Genomic DNA, 26,007 nt, shown 5'->3' with positions numbered 1-26,007 from the left:
GAGCTTATAGCCATTCATCACAGCATTCCAGTCATGACAGTCATCCCACCACGTTTCCATGATGGCAACTACATCATAGCTGTCCTGCTGCACAATGGCTTCCAGCTCATCCCATTTGTTGCCCAAACGGGATGGATGCGGGTAGGATTTATTGAATCAGAAAAAAAGATAATTTTGTGAGGTAACTGTAAAAAAATATAGGTAATATATCACTGACTCACCACACACTGGAATAGCCCTTTTGCCTAAAGTGAGACTTCCTCTAAACAGCTTTTGGACACTCTAGTTTGGAAGAGATTTGTACTATGCTCATAGATAATGAAGAAGACTAAAGCCTGTCATCAAGACACTTTGTTTCTGAAGGTCATCTCCAGTATTATCAGAAAAACTGTACTAATACAGCTCATTTTCTAAACCTATGTAGCACCTGGATGATGAAATTCTGCATTTAGTCGCTTCGATAAAAATAAGGTACTAATTTGTGCCAATTTGGGTGATAAAACACCTAAATCAAACATGCGTTTGTGAAAACTGGGCTGCTTTTCTATTAGAAAGGGGAAGTTGGAAAACCAAAAAAGCTCTTAACTCTTCAGAGTTAGGAAGGAAAAATCTGCATATGAAATATCACACTGGTGTCAAGATATTAGCACTTACAAAGGAGTATGGGAACTTACGCAGGTGAATCTTTTCATATCAAACTGATAATATAGCCATAAAAATGCATTTCTGCTGCTTCCAGTTCATACTGTAATTTTGTTTCCTTTTTTTCTACAGCAGTGTTATTCACAATTTTGCAAGTGCTTGGCTAAAATATAATTTGATAAAAAGAACTCTGAGGTGAATAACAATTTGCTCAGCTGCAGCTCATTAGAGACGATTTTGTTTTTCCAAATTATATTACAAGGGCAGCGTATCAGCCTGTCCATGTCCTCCTCAGTGAAATGACTTCTGTACTCTGGGGAATTAAAGGCTTCCTCCTAAAAATTTTACTGCTCCTTTTTTGCTAGTTTAGTGCTTCGTTTCTTTTTATATAGCTGCAGAGCAAAGCAGCCGGGCTTAGTTTTGTAGATTTGAATGTACAGGCCTCTATAACAACCTTTTTTTTTCTTCTTGGTTCTGTCCTTACACTGGTATATGCCAGCTCTTCACCTTCACAGCTTTTGATACGCAGGGGAGTTATGTCAGTAAATGATCTGCTTTCCTTGCCTTGCCTCCCTTGTAAGCCCAGAATCTGCAGGAGTCAGGTCTGTTTTGTCACCTCCGTATCTGGACAGGAGGATGGCAAACTGTTTTCTCTCATCAGAAAACAACTGATCAAGAGATTGTGGCAGGCAACAGTTTTCACCTGCCTCACTAACATTTTCTTATTCTGCCTGGGAGAAGATTAAAACTTTGGAAAAAAGCTAAGGAGTTCACTATTTCTGTTTGCTTGATGGTGGTGGCACTCATTTGGTTATGAGAAAGCTCTGCCTTCTCTGCCCTGCCAAATCCATAGCACAAGTGACATGTTGGTTTTTTGAGTGCTTTTAACACCATGTTATAAAGTTAGTATGGCTTTCTAAGTCTCCTGAGAGATCTGCTTTGTTCTCTGTAAATAAATATGCACTTTGTCAAAGAGAGGAAATAACCCAATACTTCAGCCACTCATATGAAATATGTAGGCTAGAAACCAACCGCTCCATCCCAAGTGAATGGCTCCTTTTTTCATAACTGTCTCTGTTACAATAGGCACCAGAAATGAACAGCTTAGGATGAGGAGAATGAATTGTATTTAAAGCTACTGTGGTACCTTCTCCATTCATGAAATTATAGTGCTTGATCTTGCTAACATACACATGCACTCCAATCTTAGAGATGCTATACAGTGGCAGAAGACATTTACCTGCTATTCTGCGTAAGCACGTCACAACTTAATTCAACTGGATAAGTTGCTTTTCTTTCTTTCTGCTTTTGAATATCTGCTTTTTAATAGCCAGCCAATCACACTTGTTAAATTCAAAGAAAAGTCCCACTATCATCTCAGCATCTATAATCATTTTTCCATGTCTGGTTTACCAAAGAGTAATCTGTGTGTTAAATGAAATGTGCTCCTGTGGTTTCTGCTGCTGCTGTGTCTGCTGCAGCAGTGAGCAGCTGAGTTTTCCCTGATCACATTGATATTCCAAACCAACCAACACTGCAGCCAACAGGTGAACTCCACTAGGGTATGGCCAGAGGGAAAACAAGAGATGAAGGCCATTTAGGAACTCAATAGAGAAAGAATTAATGTACTTTTCTCTTAAAATCTACCAGAACTGCAGGAGCCCTCACTCTCACACAGCTGCAGAATGACTGCAGATACTTGGCTAGGCAGCTAGCTGCAAAGCAGCGGTCACAGCATCTTACCCTTACAGTCATTCCCCTGCTTTTTTGTCCACAACTTCATTCGTTGCATTCCCCCACCATGTTTAAGCTCAGATTTTTTAAGTATGTGTAGCACAAAGGATTTTTCTCTTGCCTATTACTTAATGCAGTACTCCCATGCAGAAATTAGGGCTCCCCAGTCATGCAAATTTGCTTGAAGAAACCATTCTGGTTTGTCCTGCCAACAGAAGTGATTGTCATTGGAATGGCTGTATAGAAACATAAAATCAAATAAATATAGAAATTGATTAAATCAAATAAACATATAAATTGAAACAGTTAATCAGAGCTTTATGTTTTAGGGATACATACTTAGCAGGATGACCACATACTATAAAAAAAGAAAGGGAACTAATTTGTAGTATGTCCCTTTGTGACCCCCAGCCTCAGCCAGGAAACTTTACCTCGAGCAATGTTACGTCTGCCACAGAATGAAAACAACACTCACAGAGTCGTCATTCTCTTTTTCCTCCCAACTCTTGCTCTTGTCATGTTGGCATTATACATAGATAACACAAATCATGAAGATATATGCCCTCTAGTTAAAAAAGGAAGCAACTATAACAACAAGATCTCTCACACAGCATGCCAATGTGAGCAGGATTTAATCACAGATAATTGGAGCATTTAATAGCAGTACTTAATAAAAGAATAATAGAAATCCTGGTCAACAAACACAGTGATAAGTATAAGGAGAGAAAAAAAACCAACCCCAAAAGAAGTGATCTCCTTAATGATTATCAGTTTCTCATCTCTAGAGCCATTTGTTGCTCTACTGAGGAGCAGTCTTACCTATTCAAAATATCTATTAAGATATTTTGTTGAATCCATGCAGAAATCAAAATACTGAACCTTGATAACGACTTTCACTGTCATCTATTTGGTGGTTATATCTCAAGGACTAGAATAAGTGAGAATATTGATGATGATAAAAAAAAAAGGAATTATGGAATGGGTTAAAGTGACAAAAAAAATCTCTTGAGCAAAATAATAAGAGTCTTCTTGTGAAAGAGAGTAGAGAAAAAGGGTATAGAAAGAACCAACCGTCCCTCTGAACTGTTCGCATCCTTCTTCTAAAACCAGACTTCCACAGATACTAGATTATTTCTTTCAAAGGTTCTCCAATACACTACATCACGTATGGAAGAGCACATACAATTTCTCTGGCATCTCTGAATCATGCAGAGATTCAGTGGACGTCTGGAACAGCACAGGATTCTGTGTGATTAAACTGTCTCCTTTTCTCTAAAAACAAATCACTGGTTTGAGGAGTATTTTGCCTAAGAAGTAGTATATTACAGTGGGATGACTGTTTGTATACAGTGAAACAATCCTCATTGTTCTTTTCATCAATGTAAATTTAGAATAAGTTCCTTAAAGCACAGGGTTGCAGTGATTTCAGCTGAGCGCACAGAGGTAAAATGAGGCACAGTATCTGCAGGAACTCGGTGCATCAGATTGCACACCGTGACAGTGGATAAATGCAGGAAGGTAAAAGTTCACTTTCAGGGCACTCCTTAAACTTTGACATTTCTCGTTGGGGTAAATTATAGGAGGCATTTGTTTGGTTTCAGAATATTTGTAGGGACCTGTTACAGAATTATAGAACTGAAAGGAAATTAATGAGATCATGCAGCCCAAACTTATATCCTATCAGAATCAGCTATATTTGCGTTATTCCAGCATTTTGTTTTTCTTGACTTTTATTAAGGCCTTCAATATGGAAGACTGCATAGTCTCTTCAGGTAAACTATGGTACATCATTTCCTTCACAGTTGAAAAGTTTTCCATAATATGTATCCTTAATCTTCCTTGACACAATGTATACCAATTACTTTTTCCCTTTTCTATTATAGACAAAGGGAATATATGATTTCCTTCCTCCCTGCAGGAACTGCTTATTTATTAATATGTTGTCAAGATCTAGATTGAGACTACTAACTAATTTCACTGATGACAAAGTGGAAAATTATTTTGTATTGCTTTAGCAATCTCCTCCATGAAATGTTGAATGTATAGAAAAGGAAGAATACTCTTATATGACATTAGGTGATAAATATTCAGATGCATACCTGAAGACGCGTAGCTGTATCCTACTCTGTTTCTTTTAAAAGACGGATGAAATAATATTCTTGAACACCGAAACAAACTGAAAATAAACAAATAAATTGCAAATGTAAATGTAAATTGTAAATAAATTATATTAAGGGAAAGTAAATGAAACTTCTAGATTCTCTGCTGAAGTAGTTAAAGGACTGTCTGACAATAATCAGAAAAAACAGCCTGTAATGAAGTTTTTCTCAAATCTGAAAGGAAGACCTTTCTCACAATGACATCACATTATATGTTAAACATCAGCATGATGCATGAGTCCTGTTCAGTGCAGGATTATACCCATGGGAATATTTCTGCTGCCAAAAATATATTTTCTGCCTTTTTAATTTATGTGTCTAACTTAAAGCACACAGATTTCAGCATTTTCCTAGAATCATAGAATGTGTTGGGTTGGAAGGGACCTTTAAGGTCATCTAGTCCAATCCCCCTGCAGTAAGCAGAGACATCTAGATCAGGTTGCTCAGAGCCTCATCAAACCTGGCCTTGAATGTCTCCAACCTTTTAATTCCGACCTTTCTGGACCTCAATGCTGGTAACTATAAAAGTAGGTTTAATGCAAAATCATTAATTAATAATTATTGAGGGTGTATTATCAATTCCAGCTTCAAGATTAGAAGCCACAGAGGTCAGGTAGCTCAAGTGGAAGAAGGAAGTCTACAATAAGTGGAAGAATGGACTGACCCCTTGGGAGGATTACAAGAATGCCGCCAGAGCGTGCAGGGATGAAACAAGGAAAGCCAAGGCCGCCTTGGAATTAAACCTGGCTAGGGATGTCAAGGTCAACAGGAAGGGCTTCTACAAGTATATTGGAACCAAAAGGAAGACCAGAGAAGTTGTGGGCCCACTGTTGAATGAGACAGAAGCCATGGTGACGGAGGATGCAGAGAAGGCGGAGTTACTGAATGCCTTCTTTGCTTCGGTCTTTACTGCTCGGCCCAGCCCTCAGGAGTCCCAGGCTTTGGGGAAAGTAACGGGGAAAGAAGACGACTTCCCCTGGGTTGAGGAGGATCGAGTGAGGGATCAACTAGATCAATTAGATATTCACAAGTCCATGGGCCCCGATGGGATGCACCCAAGAGTGCTGAGGGAGCTGGCAGAAGTCATTGCTGGGCCGCTCCCCATCATCTTTGAAAGGTCCTGGAGAACAGGCGAGGTGCCTGAGGACTGGAGGAAAGCCAACGTCACTCCAGTCTTCAAAAAAGGCAAGAAGGAGGAGCCAGGGAACTACAGGCCAGTCAGCCTCACCTCCATCCCTGGAAAGATGACGGAACAGCTCGTTCTGGTCATCATCTCAAGGCATGTGGAGGGAAAGAAAGCTATCAGAAATACTCAACATGGATTCACCAAGGGGAAATCATGTCTGACTAATCTGATAGCCTTCTGTGATGGCATGACTGGCCATGATGGCATCCTCATAGGGAAGCTTAGGAAGAATGGGTTAGATGAACGGACAGTAAGGTGGATAGATAACTGGTTGAAAGACAGAGGTCAGAGGGTTGTGATTAGGGGCACAGAGTCTAGTTGGAGGTCAGTGACGAGTGGTGTTCCCCAGGGGTCAGTACTGGGTCCAGTCCTCTTCAATATATTCATCAATGACCTGTATGAGGGGATAGAGCTAGGGGGGATGGCTGACACACCAGAAGGCTGTGCCGACATACAGAGAGACCTGGACAGGTTAGAAATTTGGGCAGAGAGGAACCTTATGAAATTCAACAAGGGCAAGTGTAGGGTGCTGCACCTGGGGAGGAATAACGCCATGCACCAGTACAGGTTAGGGGATGACCTGCTGGAGAGCAGCTCTGTGGAAAGAGACCTGGGAGTCCTGGTGGACAACAGGATGACCATGAGCCAGCAATGTGCCCTCGTGGCCAAGAAGGCCAATGGCATCCTGGGGTGCATCAAGAAGAGTGTGCCAAGCAGGTCGAGGGAGGTCATCCTCCCCCTCTACTCTGCCTTGGTGAGGCCGCACCTGGAGTGCTGTGTCCAGTTCTGGGCTCCCCTGATCAAGAAGGACAGGGAACTGCTGGAGAGGGTGCAGCAAAGGGCTACCAAGATGATTAGGGGACTGGAACACCTCTCTTGTGAAGAAAGACTGAGGGATTTGGGTCTCTTGAGTCTGGAAAAAAGATGACTGAGGGGGGACCTTATCAACACTTATAAATACTTAAAGGGTGGGTGTCAGGAGGATGGGGCCAGGCTCTTTTCAGTGGTGCCCAGGGACAGGACAAGAGGTCATGGGCACAAACTTGAGCATAGGAAGTTCCACTTAAACGTGAGGAGGAACCGCTTTCCTTTGAGGGTGGCAGAGCCCTGGAACAGGCCGCCCAGAGAGGTGGTGGAGTCTCCAACTCTGATGACATTCAAAACCCGCCTGGACGCGTTCCTGTGCAACCTGCTCTAGGTGACCCTGCTCTGGCAGGGGGTTGGACTAGATGATCTCCAGAGGTCCCTTCCAACCCTATGGTTCTATGAGTCTGTGATTCAAGATAAGATTTCAGGTGCTCTGGATTGTTCTCTAGAAGAACCAACACGCTCAAGATCTTTTAGGTTTCTAGTTCAGTTGTGTAAATCAAGTGGCTATTGTACGCGATGTGAATATTCCTTCCTGTTCTGCATCTTCAGAGCATTATGAAAAATATTTTACAAAATATCGGTGTTGGGTTGTGGAGGTGCAAAGCAAAGTGATTTGCAGATTATGAGCAATTTCAGGACATATTTTTATTTCAAACTATCTTTCCTCACTTCTATCAAAGGCTTCTTAATTCGGATTCTTATAGTCCCCACTACCATAAAATGAATTAATGGCATCATTAGTAATACCTAGCCATGAATCCAACATCATCCTAAAAAATAATGAAAAAAGGATGATGGTTTAGTTACTCTTCAAATTAATCATTCTTTTCAATCTTTTATAGGTTTCTTGAGGGTTCATTGTTTTCTGCCCTTTTAAACCATGTCTAGCTGCTAAGTTTGCAATAATTATTATGCAGTAATAAATTTGTACTCCAATGCCAAAGGCCTAGGAGCTCTGACTTTGTAAAGAGGCATTTTTATTATATCATACTTTCTGATAAATCGAGGGACAAAGACAGTTGGACCCTGAGTCAAAGTCCAGTTAAACATTTCAGTAATTTTTCAAGTATGCAGCCATATAGTGCAGGCGGCTAGAGGTTGGGCTGACAACTGAAGTATCACTTTAACAGCTGCTTCATTTCACTATCTCTCGGCTCATAAACTTTATTTTTAATAAGCCTGCCTGTAAGACCACTAAAAAATGACCTTCACAGAGAACTACAAGGACCTAGAGTGGTGGCCAAAATAGCATTCTTGGACAGTGCATAATATCACAGTGACCATAGCATAGAAAATAAGCAGTATGGTGAGAAAGACATTATACTAACTAGTGTTGAAAATATTCTGTATTTTCACTCAGAAAGATTCTTGTGGTAGCTATGCAAGTAGTCCACTATCTTCAACTCGTACTAATCTGGACATGTTCATTGGCTTTGATAGTATCACCAGTTTATATCAACTGAGTGCATGGCCTGTGATTTTAATGTTGTGTTTAGGAGCTGTAGGCTATCTTTCAAGAAAATACATTATCTAATAAACTGATAATAAAGAGGCTACTAATTCTTACCCTCTCTAACTTCTTACCCTTACTCTAACTCAAGGCAGTGTGGACCTGGAGGGGTAGCTAAGGATGAGGGAAAGGTACTTCTGGGTCGGAGCTTGAGAGGGTGAAGAAAAGGTGCCTACCAAGCTGTGTACGAGTGGTCTGGCCCAAGGGAGAAACGGTACTTGTGCTGGGAAGCTGAGCTATATGGATATGTCATTTTTTTAAAAAAACAGTTCCAAATTGAGCTGTAATTTTAAGAGCCAATAATCCTGAGGTACTTGAAACCACCTGCACCACAACTCTGGCTACTTGTGAAGTAGGTGTAATAATTTAGTCCTGTGGTATTGTGGGCACTTGCTAGACCTTTTTTATCAGTATGTCCAAAAGCAATCAAAATGTCTTGCTGAAAGCACTATAGGGTATACTACAGCTCCCACTTCTGCTGCTAGAGATCTGTAATTTTTTTCCCTGAAAACAGAGCTTTACTTGCTCAAAAGCCTAAGAACCAGTCAAAACTGGGATCATTTTAATTTATTATTTCATTCCAAAAGCAGCTGAGACCAAGATTTCTGTGTGCTATGCATGGTCCAAAACCAACATCAAATTGGCCCCTGCCATCTTTAAAATGTGATTTTAAAGTCTAGCAAGAGCATGGAAAAACAAATGGAGGAATGAACATACAGATGGAGCAAAAGGAAACAAAATAATCCAATATAAAATTGCTAAATAGTTCAGCAGCTTTCCTACCAGTGTTTTATAGAAGCATAAAAGCGTGGTAGAGTTTTTATGAGGACTGATCATTTTGCTGTTGTTGCTGGAATTAAGAGAACCTCTTTTTCTCTCTTAAGCTCTGCCTTCAAGTTGTGTGGTGCCTTTCCCACAGTACATCCTGAGGCACGTGTTAGATTTGGGAGTTCAGCTTTGTGAACTGTCTTTTATGTTGTATGTCTTTTGGCTTGATTAAAGACACACTGAACATTATTAATCCTCAAAATCTGGAAATACACTCTGGGGTCAATGAACAGCTGGACGAGTTCCAGCAAAAGTTCTACTATTCCGTGTTACTGTGCAAGCTGATGCTCTTTTAATTTGCTATCCAGAAACAGTGTGTGAGCAGGTGAGGCAAATGGCAACATTTCACAGGAAAAAACACAAATCAAGTTTTTGTTTGCTTTTCCTTGTTCCCAAGAAAGTAGTTCATAATGTTATGCATACAATACCAGATCCCTGAATTTACTCAAATGAATTTTCTTCCATTTTCACACCGTTTTCTCCACTATTATTTTCATACAAGATTACTTTCAAAACCTTTTTCTAAAGTGAATAGAAACTGCACAAAAGGATTTTTTGCAAGCAAGCTTCTTGCCTAATTATTTATTACAGTATTCTGAGGGCTGAGACAGGTGTTTCTGATGAAATATTTGTTAAAATCAATTAACTGCCTCAGTTCTCCTCACTGAAATTTGTGTTGAAAATATTTGTACAATTGTGCTTGTACTTCTGTACTCATGGTATAGAGTAGATTCATTCCCTGTCCCATGCAGCAGTGGCAGGAGTTCTGCCAAGCCTTAAGTATTTCTAGGGATTGGGCAAGCCTGTTGGGGTCCCTAACAATCCCCAGCTGCTACGAAGATGACTTAAGGCCATAGATGTAACTTGAAGCAGCCACATTACCCAGCCCCAGCTGCGTTACATATATCTAGTTTATCTCAAGACAGGTTGAGAATGTAACCAAAATATGACCCAACAGCATGAAAAAAAGGTATTTAGATCATGTATGTCAGAGGATGATTGCATTTTTTAAATTGCTGTCATGAAAGTGATTTTGAACCTTGTAATCACTGTTCTATTTTTACTCCATATTCTATCCTTTTTTTTAATTTATTTATTTTTAATGAAGTGCCACATATCCGAACAAAGTGGCTGGGGAGGTCTGGAAATGACAAAGGGTATATTTACACTCTTCCTTCTACTTCACCACCAAATTATGTTACATTAGTCATCCTTCCCTTTGTCAGTAATAAGGGCAAGTTAGAAAGCAATTGAAGGTACATTTACAGAGATAGGGTCAGCATTTTGGTTGCCAGTTGCATAGAATTTTCTCTTCAGCCCTACTGCTTAGAGTAAGGTCTGTCTCAGGTCATTTATCTTTTCTTTAATTTAGCTTCAATTTGGAAGAACTTATATTTGTATACATAAATTCATATGCATATTTTAAAAAAAGGTTGTTTAAACCATGCAGTCTTTTTTAGTGTTGGCTGGCCTTGTGACACCTTTGTGATACACTATGCATCTTCCTGGGATGCTGAGTCAGCTTTGAGAATTAATCAATCAGATCCACAAATTTAGCTTCTTATCAGGACTATTCTTCTACCAGAATATATGTTTTGGATTACCTTTATCAATTGCCCTATATGGATCTACTGGAAGTGCTACCACTAAAGTATGCTCTCTTGGCTGATACGTAGGAGAAATTAATAATTTATTTTGCATTTCTTAAAAAAACAAACAGGATTGTTCAAAGTTAGCACCTTTGTATTGTTAGTACTGCAGAGCAGAGCACCATAATCGGCTTCCACCTAAACCATCACTCTTGTATTGACTAGCCAAGCTGGGCTGGCAGAGATGAAGGGTATACTTGCCTATAGTAAACTACATTATAACAAGGACTGCCTTGGCATTTAATCCTTTTAGAGCTCTTGGTTTTTTAACGAGTGGCAACAGTGGTTGTACAGCTGTTCCTCTGAGGAAGACAAGTTCCCTGCTACATCATGGCAGGAGATGCAGTCCAGACCATGAAGATCCTTTGAGAACATGGATGTTGAGAAATTATTGGTGTCTAAAGAGAAGCAAATGGGTGAAACATGACAACTTCAGAATCTTTCAGTATAAAATCCATGATTCTCTGATAAACATCATAATTCTGTCATCATAGTGTACTATTTTGTCTTCTCTTTAACAGGATGAACTTTTTATAATGGCTTTAATATTTAATACTATAATGGTTTCAATATTTAATATTTTTGGCTGTGTTTAGAATTTATCATACCTTTTTCTCAGTAAAGTAGGTTCTGATGCTCATTTTGTTCTTCTGGTACAGATTAAAGAGCACCTCGCCAAGGGACAGAGGATGTTGGCTGGTGATGGCATGTCCCAAGTAACCAAGACGCTATTGGATTTAACTCAGAGGAAAAACTTTTATGCAGGGGACCTTCTTATTTCTGTGGAAATTCTCAGAAATGTTACAGACACATTTAAAAGAGCAAGTTACATACCTGCATCTGATGGTGTGCAGGTAAGTGAAACATTGTAAGGGTAGTGTTTCAATTGATGGAGTTTATGTCAGTATACTGCCTGTCTCCTGTTTTACCCACTGCAGAAACTAAGTCTTCTGAATAATAGGCATAAACATTGTTCACATAAAACTAAGATAGAAGTGTAAAATAGGAAAAGACTCAGCTAAATTTAATGAGACAACTATCCAAAGCAACGCAGCAAGTGAAAAATGTAAAATCCTTTCTTTGTAAAATTTTCAGTATCTTTCTCTTTCAAGGTTTGGTTTGATTGATAGGGATGTGTTGGCATTTTTTATTTTTTTTTGCAGTAGCCAATTCACTGGTGTTGTTTGTTCTAGTTCATTTCAGTTCAAAAATCTATCCACAGGGTTTACTTGTGTAGTTCTGTCATTGCTTCTTCAGTCCAAATAAACAAAGCCTCATTAAAATTGCACAGGACTGATGGATAGTACATTTGATATGAATTTTCTATTTCCCAGGTTAGATTAACTCTTCTTGTGCAAGAGGCCAATTAAAATAATACCAGGGATAAAATCACTATAATTATTCCTACATAATAGGCTGCACAACTCATTGTGTAATGTTTATTAAAATAAATATTTCACAAGACTTCCAAATCAGAATATTGGTTTCATCTATATTTGAGAATTTTAGACACTTCTCAAAGACTGTAGACATACTGAAAAAGAATACTAAGAAGGTAGATGTATATATTTTTTATGAAAAAGAGAGTTTCATGATCATTCATAAATTAATAATGAAGTTATTGTGTGTCATGTGTATGTATTTGTTTGTATAAAGATAAGCATAGATGATAAATACACTTTGGAATATCTGCATGCAGATAAATGGAGGTGTCTTGGAAAGGACAATTTTTCCAGAGTTGAGTTTTTTTGATTCTTTTCCCACTAATGACAGTGCCAAATGTTCTGTTCCTTTCAGCAATGTAGAGCTGTTTCCAAAATACGTAATAGTATTCTGTCAGAAGTTGGCAAAATGATTAGTACTATTTTAATAATTTTGATTAATCATTTCGAAAAAATTGGTAAACCATATTTTGAAGGAAATAACGAAAGATTTCTCAAACCAAAGAAATAGCTGTATTTCAGGATTTAGAAGCCTAAATGCCAAGAACTCTTAAAACTCTCTAAAAAAGAGGCACTGAAACTTAAAAAAAAAAAAATAGTTTAACAAATTACAAGCTAAGGTAAAATCCAAAAAACAATGCATAGCGTTCAGGAAAATATGTGAAGTCAGAAAGAAGCATATATTTTGCACAGGGGATATATTAAGCAATGTTCCTGTTGCTGTCTTATGATGATATAAAATGAAACCCTGGCTCAGTAACATCACTTTAAATTTTACTGTCGATTTTTAAGAAACTGGGATTTTCCCCTATGTAAACAAATGTCATATCCTACCATACTTTGGAGGATTGTATTTAATTTTTATTTTCACTATGACATACTTCCATACTTTCTAGCCCGTCATCAAAGTGACAAAAAGGTGAAAATGAAAGTAATTTGCAAAAAATCATAGAATCTTCATGGTTGGAAAGGACCTTTGAGATCATCGAGTCCAACCAAACAACCTACAATCTCTGCCACTAGAGCATGCCCTGAAGTGCCACATCTAGATGCTTCTTAAACACCTCTAGTGATGGTGACTCAACCACCTCCCTGGGCAGGCTGTTCCAGTGCCTGACCACTCTTTCAGTAAAGGAATTCTTCCTAATATCTAATCTAAACCTCCCCTGCCGCAACTTCAGGCCATTTCCTCTGGTCCTGTCCTTATTCACCTGGGAGAAGAGGCCAACACCCACCTCTCTCCAACCTCCTTTCAGGTAGTTGGAGAGGGCAATGAGGTCTCCCCTCAGCCTCCTCTTCTCCAAGCTAAACATGCCCAGCTCCCTCAGCCTCTCCTCATATGACCTGGTCTCCAGACCCCTCACCAGCCTGGTAGCTCTCCTCTGGACATGCTCCAGTGCTTCCATGTCCCTCTTGTACAGAGGGGCCCAGAACTGAACACAGGACTCGAGGTGAGGCCTCACCAGTGCCAAGTACAGAGGCACGACCACTTCCCTGCTCCTGCTGGCCACGCTATTCCTGATACAAGCCAGAATGCTGTTGGCCTTCTTGGCCACCTGGGCACACTGCTGGCTCGTGTTAAGCTGGCCGTCCACCAGCACCCCCAGGTCCTTTTCTGCCGGGCAGCTTTCCAGCCACTCTTCCCCAAGCCTGTAGCGTTGCTTGGGGTTGTTGTGACCAAAATGCAGGACCCGGCACTTGGCCTTATTAAACCTCATACCGTTGGCCTTGGCCTGTCAATCCAGCCTGTCCAGGTCCCTCTGTAGAGCCTTCCTACCCATATTCTTCTTTCTGAGGAACCTCTGTGTGCTGTTCTAATTCCATTCTGGTTTTTGCACTAGATAAAAGAGTAGAATTCCTTAGGTGTTGGGGTTTTGTTTTAAAGGAATTCTCAGGAAAGCATGAGTGAACTTTAAAATCCCAGAAAGTCATAATTTATCATTTCACATGATGTCAGAAAAGTAGAATATGAATTATGGGTAATAGTATTTTTAAATACATAATCCATACAAAGTCAACACTTCCAGCTCCATTGAAACTGAGAAAGGAAGAGTGTATATGTCGGAGTATATTTGTTTCTTATACCTTCCATCTATCTGGATAGTTCCTCTACTGTCTACAATCTGTGGCTTATATCCAGTATTACTATTCAGGAATAGTACAAAGCACATGATTCAAAGACTCCATAACAAAAAGAATTAATAGAAAAGTGAGATCAAATTTGAAAATTTCAGGCTAATTACTCAAAACGAAGATGCCACTACCTGTTATGCTGCATAGAAAATGACGCTTGTTTAGGCAGGCAGATACCAAGAGCAAAACAAAACTTCTAAAGCATGCATATTTAGTGCCAATTTATTATTGTACGACTAGGGGTTTTTTGCATATTTTAACCTTTTTTGCAAACATATTTATGTATACATTGCATATATAGTGTCAGGAAGAAAAATAACTATGTATGAGGCAGTTAAACAATATGGAAGGTATCCTGCATCAGTGACTGAAAGAGCAGAAAGCAAGAGTCATGTAATTATTCTACAAGCAAGATCTTCCTCTTAATATGGGAATTACTTTAAAATACACTGAGGCTATGAGATGAACACTGTGCTATTACCTGTGGTAGAAGGATGCTACCTGGAATATAATTAAAATTTTAAATAAGCATAATGTAAGCAACATTTCGTGTCACTTTCCAAAACTGGTCTGAGTGCTTTAACTACTTTCCAAGGACAGGATGGCAGGAAAGGAACTACTTTTCAGGACAGGATGGCAAGATGAGTTGTACAATCCCCTGATCCAGCAACCAACAGGAAACAAGGTTTCTCCCCAAAGAAGTCAGAGCAGTATAATCCCATTTGTATTAGCCACAGGGACCATTGCTGTCAGTCAGGGATTAAAAGGATTGCCCAATGCTTTTTCTGCCCCACCTTCCCCCTCCCACACACACACTCCCTATGCTGAAGTCCAAAAGTGGAGGTGACTTAAGGCTATCCATTAATTCCTGCTCGGGAGGAATTCTTCTCTAGCTGTATAAAAGGATTTATGACAGCTTTATTCCTGCAGAGAGGGTCAAAGAACTTGGACCGAAACAGAGAACTGCAGCCATTGTACTACAGAATAAAAAGAGTGAAAGGAAGGAAATTAAATTAGGAAAACATAATTGTCCATTCCTGACTGTAACTGGCATTATCCTCAGAAAAGCCTGGGCAAAAATAAAGGACTTCAAAATTTGGCTCTGGCTGTCACAACATTTTCTATAGTGGCCAGTTCAGCAATACGTAAGCCCTGCCATGAAAGGAAGGAGATTGATTCTACAAGGAAGTCCAGTGTTTACTGCAGTAATACCGTCAGATCACATCCATAATGCTTCTAAAATTTAGCCTTCATACCTGTCAGTCATTTTACTAAAGGGCAATGTTTTTTCTTGCAGCATTAATGCAGTGAGCAAGAGAATAGTGAAAGTAGGTGAAAGACTTTTTAACCCCTGTTCTCCTGTCACATTTTTGGAGTGAACCTCATATCTATTCATTACTGAAGCAGCAAAGCCATTTAATCATCTCATCTTCACAAAGCAACAGTATTGGTGGCTGAAAAATCTTCATACATCTCAGCCTCCACTGCCACCACAAATATGACATCAACCAGGGATAGAAACAGAGAAAAAAAAGATCTCAACAAGCAAGATATTCTTGTCACTATGTTCATATACATCATTTATGGCTTATTGGCAGGTACAAAGTATATATTAAATCAGTTATTGCTCATCTTTTGTTTTTGCCTGAGTCTAGGATTATTTATAAGCTTTTTCACATATATTTCTATTAAATATTGGTTATTTTAATGCTTAATGCTGTCATGTAACTAAATAAACATAACATTTAATGAACACATAACAGTATTATAAAAATCATGTAATTTATCATCTGCAAGAAACATTTTTACCTCCTGAGTGTTTTTCAGGCAATCTAAACTACTCTTAGATAGATCTCATTACACGGACATGGATACTTCTGCAATTAAGGCTCAGACTTTTTCTGCAGGGGAATCGCTGGCTGCAATGTAGTGGAAAACTAGCTTTGAACCAGCCCGTTAGTATGGTAATTTATCCCACACTGAGCTCCGTGCTGCTGCAGCTAGGCTGCTGCTGGCACCATGGCAAGTTAAAGTTAGCTAAAATTTCTGTCCACTGCATCTCCATGGTATTACACTGGAAAAGTGCAGAACCATTATGCTTTGAAAAGCGTTTTCCTCAGGCAAAATCCCCCTATGGCTGAATCTACCTAGTAGAACTCTTTGCCAAAATCATAATGTCCTAGAGTAGATGTGGTTATAGTGCCATGAAACTGCTTTGGCCAGTATAGCTTATTTCACTTGGGGGACCAATAAAGCTGTACATTTTTCCTAGCTGAAGTTGCATTTACACAATTATGGTTTGCCAAAGTAACTCTTTTCAGTATGCTTTATTTTGCTACTGAATACCTGAAAAAGATGAAATTTATTCTTGGTATATAAGCAATACATAGCTACATTTTCCTCTTCTTATCTTCAGCTTGACTGGAAATTTCCCTTCTGTCTCACTGCAAATTGGATGAAACCATGAGAAGATTTTTCTTTTATGTCCTGTCTTTAATCCCCATCATCCCGTCCCAATGCATGCTTGTCATTTTCACAGGAGCTCACTGAGACATTTCCTTTCTTTTCATGAAGTTCTGTGTTACTGAAACTTATGGATATTTTGCTACTGACTTCATTGAGCAAAGAATTGTGCCCTCATTAATATACAGGATTATTTTGCCTAAGTTCACTGAAGTGTCAGTCACCTCTATAATAAATTTGCCAAGCTAAAGCAACTTTTATCTGTGTAAATCTTATGGTTAGCATAATTAACTTCCTAATGATGAGGCAAAGATGGATCCTCTTGCTTGTTAAATAGCTAGTGTTAGGACTAGATTAAACTGGCAAAAATGTCTTCATGTAAAAATAGTTTTCATGTAAAATAGTTTTCACAAGTTTTATTCAATTTTGTATCCTACAATGTTTTACTTACATGGTTTTGAGACATCAAAAGTGTCTGTGATATCTCATATTTTGACATTAGTCTTTTCAAGCACAACCACAGTATCCATAGCACACTATGACTGGAAGATATTTCTGCTCTTATTTTAGTCACTGTGCGGTCGAATGCTTTGCACTTTCATTAATAGTGAGTTAAAGTTACTTCTTACTTAAACTTTACTTAAGCCCTATTTATCCCCCCAAAATGGCTAAAAAGTAAGTGCAGGTGAGGGAATGACCATTAATCCAAGTTCCAGTAGGGTCCTATGATTGGTATTCCACTCAAAGATTCTGTAGAGGTTGCAAGGATCTTAATTGCACTCTTCAGCTAAGGTCAGTGGAAACTGCATGTATCTTTTATGAAGGAACAGATAAATTATAATTGGCAGGCTGTAGACAAAATTGACATTCTGCACAAAAAGTGATACAGAGCTGAGAAGAACAGACTGCACAAATTCTTTGCTTTTAAAGATGAAAAAGTTGGGAATATAAATTGGTAGAGAGAGCAGACAAAATTAGAAGGGAAAGTTCTCCACAAACACTTGGAAGAAAGTGATTTTTGAAATGTGTGATTTAAAAGCTAAGTACCCTGGCTTTTATTTGTTTTGGCTGGGAGGGTGTTTTGTGTTTGTTTTTTTTTCCTTATAGTTAAATGAATAGGAGAATCCGATAAAGACAGTAACAGTTTAGGGTCAAAGAAACAGAAGTTAATTATTTCTTTTCTGTTGAAATTACTAAAAGGACAGAGGCAAATGTAACTTTTTAAAAGTAAGTCATTTTACTTTGTCTTTTATTTAATTGATTTTTCAGAACTTCTTTCAAATCATTAGTAACCTCTTAGATGAAGAAAACAAAGAGAAATGGGAAGATGCACAACAGGTAAGATTTGCGTTTTGTAACTCATTGTCGTGGTTTAAGCCAAGCAGCAACTAGGACCATACAGCCACTCGCTTAATCCCCACCACCCCACCAGTACAGTAGGGAGAAGAGGGGGAAAAGAACAGGGAAAAAAACTCACAGGTTGAGATGAGGGCAGTTTACTAGAACAGTAATGGAAGAGAGAAATAAATAAATAAATAAATAAAGGTAAAAGAATATATAAAAGAAAGCGATACAACACAAGTTCCTCTCACCAGCTGACGATTGGTTGCCCAGCCCATCCCGAATAGCAATCATGGATTCCTGTCTCCTGGCCAACCCCCATTTATATACTGACCATGACATTTATGGAATGGACTATTCCTTTGGCCAGCTTTTTCTGTTTATGCTTCCTCTCAGCTTCTGTGGGAAGCTGGAAAAGACCTTGACTAATGTAAACATTACTTAGCAACAACTAAAACGTGTATTATCAACATTATTCTCATACTAAATCCAAAACACAGCAACTACTAGAAAGAAAATTTACTCCATCCCAGCAGAAACCAGGACACTCACCAATTTAAAAAATTGCAAACTGTCTGTATTCTGACATTCACTGCATCAGAAGCCACCTGTTATTTCAGTGAGTCATGACAAAGTGGAAAATACAGTTTCAAAAATCAGGTTAAACATACACCCTGCTGTAGGTGAAAGGAAATCCTAAGTGAGACAGTATTTTGGAAATAGCTGATCCTCTTCAAAAAGGAGTAATTCCAGAACCCATTGGCTAATTCCTTGGATTAAAATTGTGTTAAGAACATAAGGCACTTCCCTGAATGAACAGATTTTCATTACATTCCATGGGATTATTCATTATGTCTTTCCTTTTGACGTTGTAATGAAGTACATACAAAAGCTGAAAAAAGCTTCTAATGATTAGCTGCAATGATGCTTTTATTAAACAGAACGTATCAGAATTTACCTAAAGAACTCATATGACACCACCAAACAGTTTACAGAAATTTAAATAGTAGACCTTTTTTAAAAGGTTGTATTTAGAAGAACAGTTGTGATCCATAAAACTGACCAATTTCAGGACGAAGTTAGATATTATGATAGCACTTCATAAAATAGTAAAGTCTAACAAAAATTAATTTTTAATAAAAGATTTTAAAATCCAAATGCAAACAATTTTTTTGCTTGGATATAATTATTTCCTACATGCTTATACCAAGAACATTGTAGAACAATATTTAATATTTATGTTTATGAACAAGACCATAGAACTATCAAATTTATTCAGATACAAATAACAGTGATGATGGGGATGAACAGATAAGTATGTACAGAGAAAAAATTATGGAAGTAGTCAAAGGCAGGGAAACATTTCTATATGAAGAATGATTAAACAAAACAAAATATTTCAGTATGAAAAAGAGTCAACTCCACTTATGTGCAGTAGAAACTTTTAAAATCAGGAGTGAATTGGAGAATGTGATGCAGGAATGATAATCTATTCACTTCTGCTTCTTGTAAAATAACTGAAGGACATCAAATAGTGGCAGATTCAGAATGAATACTAGGAGATACTTTTTTCTACAGAAAACCAGGTTGCAGAACTTCCTGCCACTGAAAGTACACAAGTTAAAAAAGTAAATAGACAAATTAATGAAACAAAAGTCAGTATAGGACTATTCATGGAAAGATCCCATTTTTGCTTAAGGAGAATCATAGAATCATAGAATTATAGAATTGTTAGGGTTGGAAGGGACCTTAAAGATCATCTAGTTCCAACCCCCCTGCCATGGGCAGGGACACCTCCCACTAGATCAGGTGTCCTTTAACAAAAAAGTGCTAAAGGCTGGTCAAGAATTCCAAAAGAAGTATCACTATGTGCATGCCCCTTTATACTCTTCCTTAGACATCTGCTATTTACCACTGTCAAAGGCAAGAAAATGGCTTACATAGATCTTTGGTCTGTTCTTGTATGGTCATTGCCACAGTGTTCCATAGTTACTTGAAATGTGTTCATTTTTAATGTGGTTCTTAATAAATCAATAGCTGGTTAATGGTCTTCGAAGCTATTTAACTTCATTTTTGTAAGTTCATCTTTATGACTAAGAAAGGGAAGACCAGGACTTTTCGCTACCGTTCAAACCTTGCAGTAGACATATGATACTGCAGCTGACCCACTGGAATTTAGCCAGCAATCATATTTTTCTTTTGTTGCTTTTCTGTTCCCCTGTGTAAGAGACAGCTACAAAAATAGACAAAATATGTCATTTTCTTTAGTAGTGGTGGATGGAAGCAGCAAAATCACACGCATGTGGGCAGTTTCCATAAACAGCACCAAGATTAAGGAACCAATATCAAGCAACTATTTTAGCCCCTCTAATGCGCAGACAGGATACCACTCCTTATGTTATCAGCCTTTTCTTCTACCTCCACCCTTCCTGCTTGCCCATGCTGCGTCCACCATCTGTCCCACAAAGATCAAGGGAGGACAGCACCTGAGAAGAAATGGTGAGAATATGAAGGTAAAAGAGGCAACAATAAATTTCGAGTTCTCTCTCCTTATTGGTGGTGGTAGAAGAAGCGGTGTTGAAAAAGGCAGAGGAGGCAAGTGATTTCTTCTTTTCTGTAGCTCCTTCTCTCTGCCTGGTAATTCATTGTCTCGTAGACCTCAGTACAGTACTGGTAGGCAGACAGGAAGCCAAGCAAGCACCAAGATGAGTTGAATGCAGGAGTAGGGGGGCCATTGATGCCTGGTGACAAAACTGGGGAATTCAGTAAATCTTAAACTCCTGATCTGTGGCACCCGAAGAAAACATACCTCTAGTCTCGTTTCTGTACTTGGGCAGTTACACAAACTATCTCAAACTATTGAAGCAAGTAGCTCTTCATACCGGCTAGGAAGGATGAGCTGGACTCCTAACTAAACTTAAGATTCTTTTTTTCCCTTCAGTATTGAGAAAAAAAAAAAGATTTCCTATACAAAATATTATTTTCTATCATATTTTGGATAAAACACTGAAATACTATGGCTAAACAGAATTGGATTTTAACCAGAATCAATATTATTTGAAATTACTACATCCTCTATGAAGACTTCTTTAGTTTTTATGTCAAAATCAAGATAAGAATTGAACTTGCAAAGAATGTGCACAGGTCATGTGCTATGAATGCAATCCAGTGCAAACACTATTGACTCATTAAAAAAGAGTAAACGTGACTCTGTTTCTAGTTCAGCCACTCAGCTGACTTTTTGTTGGTAATGAAACCAAGGGGCAGTCTAACCAGCTTTTGCCAGCTTGTATGGTTTTCTTGAACTCCACAGCTACTCTTAGCATAGATCTCTTAGCCTGTTTTCTGGATTCTTTGCTGGAAATAAAATCTTATGCACTGTCAGCAAATTGCTGACTTTCTATCAAGTATACAGCTGCAATGCCTCAGCACATCTTTTTCTCTAGATTAAATGCCAGCAGTTGATACCATTAATTACATGTTATATATCATTCAGTTAAGCAGCACTCACTTTAATACTTGCCTTTTGTTAAGAGCTGATGTAAAGCATGGCACACAGGAAACCACTTCAAGTCCACAGTGCATAAGTTTATACTGTTGTTTCAAAACACAGGAGCTATTCTGCATATTCTTCATCACCATCTGCTGGCACCCTATTGATTAACAAGTACTTCAGATATATAAAAATGAAGAGTACCTCTATAACACTGACTGTTCAACAGCTTCTGCTGAAGTTATTACGATAAAATTTTATGTGCAAGAACTAGGGTGAAAAAATCTTTTCACTGAAATTTATCCTTGGTACATAATCTGGGAGTGTGTGTGCTATGAATGAGACGGATGCAAAACCCATGCTTACTACCTCAGTAACTTATCATCAGGAAAATGGAAATTAAGTCTCCTTCACATGAAGCAGCATTTGCAACCTGTTTGGATCATAAATGTCACAGCAAACTCTTCGTAAAAATGGTATCGCTGCCCTATCTTTTACAAGAAAACAAAGCGCAATGTGAAATTCTCTATCCTGAACTGAGCCGCTATGCATCTAGACAGATAAAGCAAAATGAAGATGGAGTGCAGCATGCTGGAATTTATAGTCTCTGTAGGCATTTTTTAGAGTCTGTAGTCCCAGTAGTGGAAAGAATGGATTGAATGTTTCTCATAAAGTGAAATTTGGACATCTCACTGATATGAAGAAAAAAGCACCGTGAACAGGTCATCCATTCTTTTTTCTGTTGCAGAATACTGTATAACTGAAAATTGTCCTGTTCATAGCACACCATAACAACCAAAAATGACTTTTTAATGTGTGTGATGTGAGGAGAATTTTTATGCTTATTGATAACTGTTTTGACCTTTAATGCAGTTTTGATGATGCATCATTATTGTTGAATACAACAATTTTTAAAGTTTTTGTGATCGTGGTAGCTTACAGCTTTGCAAATAAATTATGTTTCTTAGTGCTAGTCCTTACCATTTTGAAAGTCGTATTGAGAGGCTACATTAGTAATGCAAAGGCTACTGCAATTTATTTTAGTTCAGTGTCCAGCTCTGGGCTCCCCAGTACAAGACATGGACTTAATGGAATGAGTCCAGCAAAGAACCATGAAGATATTTAGGGGACTGGAGCATCTGTTATGCAAGGAGAAACTGAAAGACACTATTTTCCTTGGGAAAGAGAAAGCTCAGTGGGGATTCTGTCAACATTAAAAATTCATAAGGGGAGAGAGTAAAGAAGACTGAGCCAGACTCTTCTCAGTGGTGTCCAGTGACAGGACAAGAAGCAAGGGGCAAAAATACAGCAAATTCCATTTAAATTTAAGAAAAACCCTTTCACTGTGAGAGTGACTGAATGCTAGAACATGTTCGCAGACAGGCTCTGGGGTCTCCATTCTGGGAGATGTTCAAAATCCAACTGGATGTGGTCCTGGGAAACCTGCTAGACCTGATCTTGCTCTGAGCAGGGGGTTGAACTAGGTGACCTCCAGAGGCCTCTTCCAACCTCAGCTATTCTATGATTCTACTACTCCACATCAGCAATGAAAATAGTACTACCAGTAACAATTTATATTATTTAAATACTGATTGAAGCAACAAAGGTTTATGATGCTGGACAAGCCATGATAAGATTTGGATTCAGCTGTTTGTGTCAATAGTTCTGAAGTTATTGAAGACATCTTCCAGAGGAAGGAAGAATATTTTAATTAGAATTATTGTGGAATGTGAAATCCTTTAATGGATCACTTTAATGTGAAAGTAATGGCCAATAAACATTTTTTGATAAGTGCAGTGACTTAGAGCAAACATTCCCCAGTTTCAGTGCAAAGCTGATTTCACTTAGCTTTATGGGAAGTAGTGTCTGTTCACATGAGGATCTAATGACAAAATGCTTATCCTGCAGCGACAGAAAATGTTAGGTATTGAAACACGGGAAGAGCATTTTGACGGCTAAGTCTCCCATTCCATTTGATAGTATTTAAATTTTGTTTGAATTTTCTGCTATCGATATTTTCATATTATAGTTAACGGCATGTCTGACCTTCCGTTGTTAGATCTATCCGGGCTCGGTGGAGTTAATGCAGGTGATTGAAGATTTTATACACATTGTTGGAATGGGAATGATGGACTTTCAGAATTCATATCTAATGACTGGAAATGTAGGTAAGAAATAGGAATTTCTTCTATGAAATTTATAACCTATTGAAAATCAGAAATTGCAAGTATGTACTATAGAGTTGCTGCTGCTATCACAATCCAGATTGGGCTGCTCCTCCTCCTGCAGATTATCTCTGTTGCTTGATTACCTCCTCTGGTTTAATACACTCAGTGTGCCTTATGTGTTTGACTTCTCCATAATCATATCTCAAGACCTAAATGCCAATTTCAAACTCTTAATAAAATTCAGAAAATATTCATCAGAATACCATGAACTGCAAGTATATATATCCAGGATATACAGTGTTTCAAATAATAATTTATAAAATCATGCTAATTGAGATAATAATGATATACGCAATAGCTTGAGAAATGTAAATTTTGTTGACATTATCTCTTTTAATATTCTATTCTCAAAAAAAAACAGTCTTTGCACGTTATGCATAGATAAGACAGATAAGAAATAATGAAAAAGAAAAATCTGTTATTTGCCAAAATAATTTAAGCCTATGTTTTCTTACATCAGTTTTTTCTATGTGTGACAGTTTCAAAATTTTATTCAGATTTATTTTTCAGACTTTGTTTTCAGCACCGGAGAGTTGCCAGGCAATATAATCAAATAATAACAAAAATGAAAGATGCAGATTCTTAGCAACTGAATTCCATTTATTAGTAGCCATAAATGCTTGCGCAATATCACGGCATTTTATTAAAAATTCAACAACAAAAAAAATAGCTATTTTCTAAGCATTTAATCTTTGCTTAGTATCTTCCTTATTCAATTAAATTTCTATAGCTGCACTTTTATAATGCCAGAACAATATTAAGTAGTTGTGTATAATGAACAAATTCAAAATATATGTTTGTCTGGTAGCAAAACTTCCAATGTCAACACATTCTTTCAGATCTTCAGTTAGCATATTCCTGCATCTATATGTCAGTCAGTTCTTCAGCAAGTCATTAGAATTCGTTAGAAAATATGGTCATTTAGAAATTAGTTGGCAGAATAAATCAGGGAAATTGTTGGAATGTCCCTATTGAATATCTAATTTCCTGTGCAGTAATAAATATTTATTATTGCTGTCCGGTTCGTATTTAGATTGACAGTACTGTAAACACTAAGGCACAGCCTTGTATTGGAGACGTGTCAAAGAACTCACCAAAAAGAACTCTGGCAGTTTTAAAATGTTTAAACAATTTCAGTAGGCAGTATGGGGAACTTTAGCTTTTAACCAGTGATTTATTGTTTCTGTTGTATACTGTTTGCACTGTAGTACCACTTAAAGCTTCTTCCAGTTGTCAGTCCTTCGTTATGCTAGACCCTGCACAAATTTATAAAGCAAAGACAGTATCTTTCTTGAAATGTTTGTTCCATGGCATTTTTATGACAAAATAAAAAGATGAGCTTATTTAAGGAGCACAGCCCGTGCTGCTTGGCATGTTGTACTGCATTCTGATCTGTTTGTCCTCTGAAAACTGTATAAAAAATGCTGGAAAATGTTTTAAGAAGATGCATTCAAATAATCTGTGTCTCTACATATTCATGGCTTCAAATGGGAAACAGCAACAACTTTCCAATTGAATCAGAAACTGTGCTGTGGAGTGAGTAGTCCAGATAACTGCATAATCTTAACAGTCTCTTTTGATTATCTTTCTCTTCCCACATGTAAGATATTTTTAGGCACTCAGGAGTAGGTCTGTTCTTAACTATATAGCCATCAAAGGAATAGAAAGAAACTGAGAAAAGTAAAATGAATTTATAGGTTTATTCTGACTACCTTGCTCTGTGCCTTGACATATTGTCGTGAGTTTATCCTCTCTTTACTCGGTCAACTGTCAAAAAAGGACAGGGTCACTGCTGTGCAACTCATTGACCAGAATACTCGAGCTTAGGTGACATGGTGAGATAGGGACTGAAGGTTGTTATCAGCAAGGCGTAATTTCTTATTTTCATAAACAAGGAAAGAATGTATCTGGAATAATTCAGTTTTAGTGTAGTTCCCCTCAGGGGATTGGCATAACTGTGTCTGACTGAGTACTCGGAATTTAGGGAACATTCATGTTGATCTCAACTGAGAGGAATGAACTATGCAGTTGTCGTTGTTTTGTCTTAGCATTAATTCTGCTGTACCAACAAGAGGTTAAGAATGTGTGAGGTGTTGTTTATAAGTTGTAATAACATTCTTGTAATTTAAGCCAGCAAACACATCCCATGCAGGAAGCAGATATGTGCAGAAAGGAGGCCCAACTTTTATATATTCACCTTTAAACAGGACTACACAATAGTTATTCCATAGCTATTTGCCATAAAATAATCTCTCTGCATTTTGAATGCCTTATGACATATTTTTTTTTAGAATCTTTCTACAGAGGATCATTCTACAGTTCAGATATA

General features: G+C 38.0%; 1 protein-coding gene across 9 annotated transcripts in view; it reads left to right on the top strand.

Annotated features, from left to right (window-relative positions):
* ADGRB3 (adhesion G protein-coupled receptor B3) overlaps window positions 1–26,007 on the top strand; it is a 466,027-nt gene that overhangs the window by 219,969 nt on the left and 220,051 nt on the right. For all 9 annotated transcript variants that reach the window (XM_074581466.1, XM_074581468.1, XM_074581465.1 and 6 more), the window contains 3 exons: window positions 11,238–11,432; window positions 17,886–17,954; window positions 23,510–23,618. In XM_074581466.1, coding sequence (XP_074437567.1) covers window positions 11,238–11,432; window positions 17,886–17,954; window positions 23,510–23,618 — 373 coding nt within the window. The remainder of the gene's footprint in view (window positions 1–11,237; window positions 11,433–17,885; window positions 17,955–23,509; window positions 23,619–26,007) is intronic.

This window comes from Larus michahellis, chromosome 3 (genome assembly GCF_964199755.1).
Source record: "Larus michahellis chromosome 3, bLarMic1.1, whole genome shotgun sequence".
Lineage (NCBI taxonomy): Eukaryota > Metazoa > Chordata > Aves > Charadriiformes > Laridae > Larus > Larus michahellis.
Note: the sequence above shows the minus strand (reverse complement) of the source record. Positions and strands in the feature narration are given on the sequence as shown.